Source organism: Sparus aurata, chromosome 17 (genome assembly GCF_900880675.1).
Source record: "Sparus aurata chromosome 17, fSpaAur1.1, whole genome shotgun sequence".
Classification (NCBI taxonomy): domain Eukaryota; kingdom Metazoa; phylum Chordata; class Actinopteri; order Spariformes; family Sparidae; genus Sparus; species Sparus aurata.
Window position 1 is genome coordinate 17,302,950 of NC_044203.1, and position 11,612 is coordinate 17,314,561.

General features: G+C 38.4%; 1 protein-coding gene across 3 annotated transcripts in view; it reads right to left on the reverse strand.

Moving 5' to 3' along the window:
* Positions 1-3,026: 3,026 nt before the first annotated feature.
* mtbp (MDM2 binding protein) overlaps positions 3,027-11,612 on the reverse strand; it is a 38,920-nt gene continuing 30,334 nt past the window's right edge. For 2 of the 3 annotated variants that reach the window (XM_030392724.1, XM_030392723.1), the window contains exons 15-23: positions 9,791-9,884; positions 9,546-9,704; positions 8,940-9,035; positions 8,520-8,783; positions 8,230-8,393; positions 7,218-7,330; positions 5,498-5,611; positions 3,644-3,709; positions 3,027-3,558 (exon numbers count right to left, since the gene is read on the reverse strand). In XM_030392724.1, the coding sequence (XP_030248584.1) occupies positions 3,520-3,558; positions 3,644-3,709; positions 5,498-5,611; positions 7,218-7,330; positions 8,230-8,393; positions 8,520-8,783; positions 8,940-9,035; positions 9,546-9,704; positions 9,791-9,884 (1,109 nt within the window). In that variant the 3' untranslated portion in view covers positions 3,027-3,519. The remainder of the gene's footprint in view (positions 3,559-3,643; positions 3,710-5,497; positions 5,612-7,217; positions 7,331-8,229; positions 8,394-8,519; positions 8,784-8,939; positions 9,036-9,545; positions 9,705-9,790; positions 9,885-11,612) is intronic. The other variant, XM_030392726.1, reaches the window with a different exon arrangement.

The window sequence follows — 11,612 nt, forward strand, 5'->3', positions numbered from 1 at the left end:
GAATGTTGACAGTGTTAAGACCATACATCATGTTAAACTACCAATGCAAAAGGGAAGTCAAGCTCGTCATGTCCTGTGTTTGAGATCGCACAGCACCGTTATCTTTCTTCTTGGCTTCCATTTTCTGATCCCTCCATCAGTCAAAAGACAAATATCAAGCCTGAAACAGAAACCTCACATAGTCATTAATAACATTTATTTTACATGTTTTACAAGCAGCAGCGACAACAGATGGCCTACTCATCAAGTCGATGCTGTGTTCATTTAATGAGCCAGCAGAACATGTCTGTAAATTATTAAGGGCCCCGGAAATAAACAAAACTATGTCTGCCACAAGATGCTGTAATATTTGGTTGTGTATTTCTGTCCCACAGAAATCACAGAGCTCCAGCTTTTTGTTTTTGTGCGTCTCCACACCAGGATACTTATCTGTGGTTACCCTTATCACTTTAAACCAAGGACTCGCGATAAGTGGCAACATTTGGTGCCTTCTCCTCTGCACGAACACACACTGTTTTCCTTCTCCGGTCATTTTCTGCTGAGGATTTGGTGTGTGACGCAGACCTACGAGGTACAATGTAAACTGTATTATCTCCTCTGTTATTCCACTGTGATATAACCAGCACATGCAGATAATACACTTCTATTATCTGCACTCACCCTGACATTCATTGGTGCTCCCACACACACACACACACACAAAGTCCATTCCCACAAAAACAAGCGCAGTGAAAATGTCAGCTTATGCAATTTACATGGCCTTTAATGCCCTCAAAGTGTCGCTGCTAGGAAAAACACAGACAAACTATATTTGGATTGTCTGTTTCCAAAGTTATTGAGAAAAGAAGGTTGTACATGCAGTATAATATGGCGATGCTTATTCTCAATTATATTAAAGAATTACACAAAGAATTAAAGAATAACTCTATATTCATGCACATTCACAGATATAAAGATACAATAAGTGTAGCCTATAACCTATACTGAATAAATACAACATGAAATACATCTAAGCCTAAGAATATTATCATGATGAGGCTGCTTAGGAACAATCATTCTACTTTTATCCATCTAAACTTCTCCTGTTTCCTCGTCCCTGACTATATTTGGACAGTTGAGCGTTGACTCTCGACTATCAGCTCACTAGAAAGTCGCAGCGCTTGTTTAACACACTTTCTATTTTCAGTTAGATTAGTTAATGACCCTTGACACTTAATACAGACTTGTGGTTTGAGAACCCTTTTTGAACTCAGTAAGCGTTATTGACTTCATTTTGTACACTTCGCAATCACATATTTACTTAATTGCTGAGTTTTCCATTAGTACTGGACGATTAGTTGATTGAAAGAAAATCAAGTGTCCAATTGATTGATTGTTTCAGACGTTTTTCCAGCAACAATGTCAGATATTTGCTGGCTCCAACTACTTTTTGTTTGGGGACAAAAGAAGCTTTTTGAAGACGTCACTTTGGGATCCATTACACCTCTTTTTTTGGCCTTTTTGGGCCTTTATTTTGACAGAATAGTTGAAGAGCTGACAGGAATTTTGGGCAAGAGACAAAGAGAAAGGGAGGACATGCAGCAAAGGGCTACAGGTTGGATTTGAACCCTGAGCTGCTGTTGTAAGGACACAGCCGCTGTACATAGGGCCCACACATTAACATAACGCACCTCATTTTTCATGACTGTCAGTTTATTGACTAAATTATTTATCCTGAAAATAATGGAAAGATTAATCAGTTATGAAAATAGTTAACTCTAGTGCTACTGAATGTCTGTAGCATTTTCCAGCATTAAAGCACAGTTAAACAAATACCGCATATAATATGGAAAATTCATATTCAGGATTTTAATGGGGCCGCTCTTTCATTAGATTTCCTGTTTTCACAATAATAATTAGTGAGGAAAAAACTCCCACACTCTCTCCACTGCGCTTGCGATGAATTTTAATGACAATGTTTCAGTGCTCAGACCTTCATCAGGTCAGGAAACGTTATTATTCAAATTAATAGGAAATGAAGTGTGGGAGTATTTGCAATTGTATATTTCTTTCAGGAAACAAACAATTATAACAATTTTAAGAACTTATGGGCCTATAAAAAGGCCCAAAAGTCCTCCTTTAAATTAATCAATCCAAATCCAATGTCAAACTCGATAGCCCTCGATCTCTCCGAGCACCAGGTCTCAGAACTGCTTCAAGATTCATGTACTGTAGTATTACTTGAGAAATTAATGATTTTGAAAAACACTCTCTCTTATGATATTAGAGAAAGTTGAACAAAAAACCTCAAAACTCAAAAACCCTGAATGTAATGGATCTATTCATGTCCGACACCAATCCTCCATCCAAGATTTGTGGAAATGCATTCCGTAGTTTTTGCGTAATCCTGACGACAAACCAACCAACAGACCAAACCGCCATAGGAGAAGACATAACCTCCTTGGTGGAGGCGAGAATTGAATTTCCCCATTAGCACTCAATGAAATAATTCTTCATATAACACAAACTGTTCCTGTCCACCAGCCATCCTCCTCATATTTGGCTGAGCCGAAAATGTGTCTCTCATGCACGGTAATAAAAGTGTAGTTTCTAGTCATCTCATAATACAATGCCAAGTCAGAATAAAACAATTAGCTGCTCTGAAGCTCTCTGTTATGAAGTTCATATATTTCACAGATCTTTTCACGTTATCTTGGCATGAGGATGTTTTTGCCAGAAACTTGTAACCAGCTCCTTTTGGAGAAAACAACCCGACAGGCGTTGAGAGTTGTATCTCATCACGGGGATCCAAAAATCTTAGCGGTGTTCCTGATCAGTCTGTACTGATGACAAACAAACAGGAAAATATCTGACTGTCTGTGATAATGTAACCCCGCCCTGTGCTGCACTGCTCGGCGCTTTGATTTAACTGTCTGAATAACAGCTACCATCCAGACCATCAGCTCTGATAATGTAACACATATTTCTAAGTGACAGCACACACAGAATCTTTATATCTAGTTGCTGTCAGGAAGTTGCACACAAAAAAAGACTCAAAAACACTTTATTGTGTTACAAATAAAAGATAAAATATGTACATTCATAAAGCCATAAAATTATCACTATGTTTAGAAACAAAATGCACGAGTGGGAAAAGTTTTAAAACTGCGCTTGAAAGCAGCTACAAAGAAAAGGCCGAATGAATCCTGAAGCCAACATCGAAGCCCTCGTGGCCTCTCAGTGACTGCAGCCAGAGCAGAGTGTACTTCTGTTGGAAGGCTCATGGGAGTGTATCAGAATAGACACAAGATTAAAAAGAAAGACACAAAACATCAACAAAAAAAGAATATGTTGCTTTGTGATTGCCTTAGTGAAGAAACGATAAAATTAAATAAAGGATTAAGCTCATTAAAACAGGCTTAATGTAACAATTTAAAACTTATTAGGAAGGCTTAAAAAGTGAACACTTGTATAAATGTTTGGAAATTTGGTTAAAAGGTTGAAATAGACATTTGTTTCACTTATTCCTTAAGACTGTCTTCACTTCTTTGAGGTTTTCTCCAACACCCAGTCAATGACCTACAACAACAGAAAATAACCTTTAGCAGGTTTAGTTTACGAGCACAATACGAAGCGGAGGACAAGTGGTGTTCGGTGGCGTTACCTGTTTGACGTTGCTGGTGGCTGCCTTCTTCATCTCGTCATGGAGACCCCGAGATGTCTTCAGATCCTGGGGTCAAGCAACAGAAGAGCAGGATCAAAGTAAGATACTGTGGTACAAATCAAATTGTAAGTATAATACAGAAGAGGATAAGGTATACACTATGTAAGATGTTGTAGTCAGCTAGCAAATTCAGCATTAAGTACATTTGTCTTCCACAATGTTTCGGAGGGAATATTGTGCTTGACAGCTATAGTGACCAGATAGAATCTTTTACATTTAACATATAAACAAACGAGTTGTAATAGATTCAACCACCTGAACTGGCAGTTTTCCCACAATTAACATAAGTGAATTCAATATGCCACTGATGCACCACAGGAATAAATGATATTCAAGCCAAACACGTCAATTGTCATCCATTTATCAGTGTTTTCCAAATGTATTATCAATGACTAATTTGGTGTTGCAAATATGCATATAGAATACATATCGATTCTGCATGTTTGAAACAGTTTCAAAACTTGTTTTTTGTTGAATCGATACACAAATGCTGTTTACACTTTCTCGCTCTCTCTTCTCTCCGACAACAAGCTGACAAACTGTTTTCAAAGGCCTTATCTAAAGAGGATTAAAAATGTTGTTGCAATAAGTCAGATATTTAATATTTAATAGCCTTTCTGCTGTTTTCTGCTATTAGGCAAAAGAAGAAAAGTCGAATCTCATTGTCATGTTACAGCCTTGTTGCACTTATCCTCTCCACGGTGGTGAATGGATATTCTTCAAAGTACCAAAGTATTCTATAAAAGTGATGTCAACACTAGACCATTTCATAACTTTTGCATAACGTTATTTGTTGTCTTTTTATCCATTTCTCTTTTTCTTTCCATCTTCATTCTCTTTAACTTATTTAGTATTATCATCATGTGGGAGCTCTCATTCAGTTTGTTCTGTTTAGAATAAGCTGCTCTTATGTTTCCCTCTAACTTGGTTGTCTTTATTGTTTAAAACTTAAACCGAAAGGGATATAAATCAGAAGATATATACAATCAGAAATGTGTTTTTCTTTAAGGTTTTCTTGCAGTTGTCCAGCATGAAAAAGTGTACAGAGAAATCCCAGCTCAGTCTGTCTTGCTTGGGTAAAAAAAAACAAAAAAACACAGACCCTCCCAGGTACAAGCTGGGTTTAAATATAAACCTGAGGTGCCTGCAGTGCTGCCCAGTTCTTCCAAAACAAAAAAGTAGCAAAAGAAACAAAGAAAACATCTCGGTTACATCAAACACTCAAAAGAAACTATATATAGCTCCTACATTACCAAACTGCTCCTCCGCAAACACTTTTAACATAAAAATATACCCTGACGCATCAGTAATAACAATCAAATTATATAATATACACAGTATTCTGCTCTCTGGAATGAGCATAACAAGTACTTGACTACATTACTGATAATATTTATGTTCTGAACTCCAATACAATTCTGAAGGCAATTCTTCACATTTTACAGATGCACTTCACATTGTCGTTTTCCTATGTTTACCGAAGTAAATCATCTGAATACTTGGGCTGGCAAGTTTCCCCTCATTGTTTATTTCAATACAACAACACCTGATTATAATTTACAAGGCGGCACAAGAGGAGATCGATGACAATGTGGGTAGCGGCAGAAACAGCAACTCATACAACAAAAGGTGTCTTCAAACTGCTGTTATTATCGTGCTAATTTGCTGCGAGGATCTGTGACAAAACACAACATATGGCCCAAACATTGCAGTACAAAACCGGGATGCATGGAAGCATACAAATAAAGAAAGAGAGGAAGGCGCTGACTGTGTGTGGGCAGTAAAAAGACTAACCTTGAGGTAGAATTTGGAGATATCAAACAGTCTTTTGCTGCAGGCCTCAAAGCACTCATGCTCGGCACTGATCCCGTGCTGTTTGAGCGTTTTAGCTACCACCTCCAGCAGCATCTGAGGACACACAAGACAGACACAAACACAATGTCATATTAGCACGATTGTCAGAACATTAAATGTAGTTGCACTTATTCCCATCTGACGCCAACTTGGTTCAGAGAAACTAATTTTAGCAAGGCTCCCTTTTTTAAGGACAAGATGTCAAAATGTCTCAACTTTGGGTGACGTCCCTGCACAGAACTGCATGCCTTTACATTCACAGTATGAGCAGGTAGAAACATACAAAATATTTTACTGATAACATCAACAGGGAAAAGACATTCCTGAAATAAATAGCTCTAGCCTTTAATCTTGTCACAGCGACTGTTCTGAGGAAACACCATAAATTATTGTGAGGAATCATCTGTGCCACTCTGTCTCATGAGAAGCAGAAAGCAGCTTTTAATCTCTCCCGAATAAACTGCTATCATTATTTCTGAATAGGACCAACTGTTTCTTTCCTATACTTGGGTCTGGATGATAAGCCTGTTTGCATAGTAATCGCAAATCAGAACAAGTCAAGGTCGGGATGCAGATTGTGAGCTGTGCGTGGGACAGAGGAAACGGCGTGAAGGTGTGTGTGTGTGTGTGTGTGTGAGCACTTGAGCACGTACCCATGTATGAGTTGCTGTCATTGCACACACTAAGTCGAAGAGGAGTGTGCAAAACTGTGTGTGTGTGTGTGTCTGTGTGTGTGTGTGAGTGTGAGTGTGTGTGTGTTTTTGTGTGTGTGTGTGTTGCAGGCAGGCAGCAGGTGATATGGTAATCGTAGAGTTGCTAAAATGCTCCTGCCATGACATTATAATTCAGCCCACATATTCACGCTGATCACATGCAAAACGTAAAACATTAATCTTAACTGGAGCTGTTGCATAACTCTCTGTCTGCCACTGGGTCTAGTTTGTGGTGAATGAGGGAATTTAAGGTACAAGATTTTATTTTATTTTTTTATTCATAAATAAGTGAATATTATGGGAATGTTTTTTTCATGGCTCCAGCTAAGCAGCTAAGGATTATTGATCAGTGTGTCAAATATTTTCCTAGTTGTTCGATTGTTTAATCGATGTCTCTTAATGTCAAAAAATGCTCATTACAATTTAGCAGCACGAAAAGTGACATCTTCAACTCCCTTATTTTGTCCAACTAGCAGTCCAAACCCCAAAACTCTTCAGTTACCACCATATATGACAAGAAAAAGCAGTAAATCCTATTTCTGCTTGAAATATGACTGAAAATATTAATTATCAAAATAGTTGGCAATTAATTTTCTTTCAATTGCCTGATCAACTAATCATTGCAGGTCAAGAGTTGACATTGGTAAAAATATGCAACACCTTGTTTCCAAGAAGTCAACAATAAGTGTTTTCCTGGAATAATAATAACTCTTCCTATGAACCTCTGTGTGAACTGCAACATACTAAAATTGCTCAAAGGAAAGTTATATTTACTATTTACTTTTCACCATTCTAAAAGAATGAATGTATTGAGTGTGTGCTTTATTGTTCACTGTCATCAATAATAATTGTAGGTTTGCATCCCTTTAACATTGACACACACACACACACACACACACACACACACACACACACACACACACACACACACACACACACACACTTACTCTGTTGTGCTTCTGGGAGCGTGACTCTTTGGCAGCTTTGTCCTCTGTTTGTCCATCATGTGTCTTCTGCAGTGGAGCTTTAACTTTGTCAACAGACAGAAGCATTGCCAAACCTGAATACCACCATAAGGAAAATGAACAATGAGGCATTACTCTCATGGCAGTACAAATCCTTACCATATGACTGATAGGAACAACATATAACAAATGAGAATATTCATAATTATCACCAATACACAAATGGTCCTTTGATCTCCTGTAAAAAGTTGCTTGCTGCAGTCAAATCCATGTGTTAAGTATTGTTTTAAAGTGATTTAACTAAGTCTTTAGAAGTTTTCACCTAATAAATTTGAAGGGTTTGAAGTATTAAAATTGGAATTAGTTTATAAATATAACCTTTCTAAAAAAAAAAAAAAAAATTGGAGATCTATCTAAAGTATGTCATTTCATCTTGCATTCAATCATTTGCAAATCCACTCTGATATGAGAGGATTTGTAATGTAATGTGATAATTGGATAGCTTAAGTGGCAGCTTGTTGGTGCTATAATCACATTTCAGAAGAACTTTCAGGCCTCTGGATTAATTCACTAAATATTGTGTGAAAATCAGCACAAAAACCTAGTTTATTATTATATATGATGATATTAATTTGTACTGAGAAGAGTTGACGGATAATTGCTGGGTTCAAGCCCGAACTCCGCACACATATTAATCTGTGATGAATTCAGGGCCATAGAGGAAGTGTATTCGACAGGAGCAGGGACACCGTCTTCCATCCAGTTTATGTTATCTAGATGCTGAGTTTGAGTTTGTCTTACCTGTAGCATTCCCAGGATTAGTTTGGCCAAAAATAATTAAGCTGATGATTTCTTTGACATTATAACGTAAAATGTGCAAAAATGCCAATTTTGAAGTTCAACTACAACAGATTGAGTGTTGTTTCTAACACGAATGCTGTGCAATGTCAAGCAGGATCACCACTCCCTCTCATTTAAGGTGTTTTTGTTGTACCTGAGGTTGTCCGTCTTGCTGCGGATGAGGATGCAGGGCTGTTGGAGGAGGATGTGGACTGAGATCTGCTCGGTTGTTGTCGTAGAATCCTGACGGCGGGGTGTGTCCCACTGCTGCCACTGCTCTGAGAACACAGGGAGTCGCTGCTCTCTGACTTCACCAGCCTGGATCAGACAAACACAGAAACACATAAATATGCTGAACAGATGACGACATTCACCCATCAATGTATCCATCTATTGAAACACTTACTTGTTGCTCACCCGGAGCAACATATGCTACCACCATACCTCTTGCGAGGATGACCGCCGATAACGTCCGTGTCCCACGACCTGCGCTTGAGTCGTGCTACATCAGCGTTCTGCAGAGTCTCTCCATCGGGAACACTTCCTGGTTCTGACATCACAGCGGGGGAGGGGGCGGGGCTGAGGGCGAAGGGAAGGGCACAGGGCTCCTTGGAGCAGGTTGTCTGGGTCTCGTAGCGAATGAGACGGGACTGGAGTTTCACAAAAGCCTGGTCCCGGTCCAAGGACTGCTGGTTGTCCAGACAGAACCTAGATGAACACATAACTAATTAAAAACTGAAAACTGTAAAGATGAAATTTAGACTGATTTGGCTGCGCTTCTACTGATCGTAATTAATTTTTTATATCTGCCTCAGTGTATAATACGAGCTACTGTGGCTCTTTGTATAGTTTATAGAAACATACTCTATGCCATGGTAATGTGATGCTGAGGCTCTGTTGAAGGGCATCTGGCTGATTCTCCTGGGAGAGAGGTCTGGTGACAACTGAAACACATTACTACTGTATAACAGAGAGAAGAGAAACAAATGAACAGTCTGTCAGACAATGAATCAGTCTCTTCATTAAAACACAAATTTTACTGATTAAAGCACACACGGTTCGGCCTGACAGAATTATTAGCACCAAGTGACGACTGCTCTGTTCGAGAATAATGTTTTGTTGAACCCGACTCAATAATTTTTCTAAAAGGTTGTGAGCTCACTGTAGCTGTCTGATGATCATAATCAAATCCTCATTATGGACTCATTAACTGTTTGTCATTGAAAAATATACTACAGCAACACAGATGCTGTTTTAATGTCTACAGTATGTCTACGTTCATTTTTTAAAAAGAATAACAGTTAGCCTATTTTGTGTGCCTGTGACTAATTTTTCTTTTTGCTGGTTTCATAACAACCTAAGTATATAAGATTCAGTCAGTTCTTTCTATGGAAAGCCAGACAAGGGCTATCTAAAGTTTCATAACAAAGTGCGACTCAGAATGGAGCCTTAAAACCTAAGTGAACCCACCCTCTATTGATAGTCAGTGGTTGTAGCTCTGCAGTAGGCAGGCCATCAGATGTGAAGTGTTTCAGAAGTTCTTTGGCATCCAGTAAAGCAGCAGAGCCCCTTTGACTGTCTTTAGGACCCAGCAGACTGTCACTGGAGCCTGGACCCAACAGGCCAAACCTAAGACACACAAAATGCAGGTCAAATACAGTAAATTAAGAACACAGAGTTTCATGTGTCTGTTTAAATTAAAATCAAATGCTTACCTCCTCTTCTGTCGTCTCCTCTGCAGGTTCTCAATGTTGTGGAGGACGCTCCTCTCAGGCCAGTCAGACTGCAGGTGGGTAATTGTCTGAAAACCTACAATGACATAACAACAAGGCTGAGCTGGTCAGAGCTGTCATTCCCACTGGTTAACATGGAAATCCTCTTCAAGCAAGAACCAGCATCTCTGAATGTGGGTCTCACATGAAACATTTTGTTTGTCTGCAAGGACTGAAAATATAACCGAATGTTTAAAAGAATCACTGTCTCTTTCTTTCGCTAAACAGTTTGAAGAACAACAGGTTAATTTCCATAAAAACTGCAGTCACAAAGCACTTCATAGTGTGAAGTAACTTCAGGCACAAAGGTACACTCAGCCTTCAAGTCTGAATAAGGAGATTGTGTATATCAGGCTTTACATGTTCGATAGGGACATGCCTAAAAATACAAGGCAGCTGCTTGGCTGTTATACTGTTTGACACTGCTTGATCCCTTAGCTGGAGACACAGCAGTCTTTAAGTGCAGTTAGAAAGCACTTACAGCATCTTAGAGTAAATAGAGTTTTGCTCTGCCAGGAAAAAAAATGTACCAAACATTATAGAGGTGCACAAAGGCACAGGCAACAGGAGCACTATGTACTGTATGATGGACTTTAGTGGTGGACAATACAATCACTAAAGAACTGTATAAAGTAGAAATCTGAGGTAATTGTACTTTACTTTATTTTTTAAATTATTAGCAACTTTATATTTCTACTCCACTACATTCAAGAGGCACATACTTACTGTCAGCTATAGTTACTAGTTACATTTCAGAATACATTTTTGTTTTCAAACTCGCTATCCAGGAAAAACAAAATACTGCATTTCCAAAATGTTCCTGCTTTTTAAGCTAAATAAACAATTTAAAACCCCTCTTGGATCTCATGAAAAGTTGACTTCTTGGAGATATGTGGTTCACAAAAGACAGTGACTCAACGAGACATAATGATCTTATAGATTATTACATCTATAAACTACCCAACAGTGTCTGAAGTCGTTAAAATGAGCTCAACCGTAAACTTCTACAGCAGTAAAATACAACACACATCACAACCACCATTTTTCTGCAGAATGACTTTTAATACATTTAGTAAATTGCTGATTATACACTTATTATAATGCTTGAATACTATTCTTAATTAAATAAACGATGTGAATATAAGACCTGTTTTATTAACGCTCTCTCTCAAAAACTGACTAAACAGGAACTGTTGACTCGTTTTTAGATGATATTTAATCTTGGCTGTTTTTTTAATAGCTGTTTGATTTTGTTTATTTTTTGGCACCATGGGTGTGTGATAATTGTGTTTTTGCTTCGACTGACAGCTGCTGCTGTTTGCAGTTTGGTGTGTAGTGTCAGTTAACTTCAGTTAAATCGGCTTGTATTTGTGTTCTGTTGTCTTGTTTGCACTATGCAATTTTAGACTTTTGTCTTTTCGTTTTGCTTGTTTGTGTAGAGATCCCAGAAAGAGCAGACCCAACCCCAACCCAAAAATGATTAAAAAAAACAATGCTTCTCCCTCCACTGACGGACTGCAAGAGTTATCCCTACTTTCACTTGAGCCAAAACACTGAATTCTTGGCAGACAGAAACCTGAACAGATAAAATCTCAGCATCCGAAATATGATCATTCTACACTTTTCTTGTGTTTGGACGGGAAGATTGTATGTTATCTCAAGAAGGACAAAAATGTAATGAAACTGCATACAGCAGGTTCACTGCTGAGATGCACAGCAATGGCCTGAGGTGGTAAAGTGTGTTATAAGAAGAGACTGAAGCTCT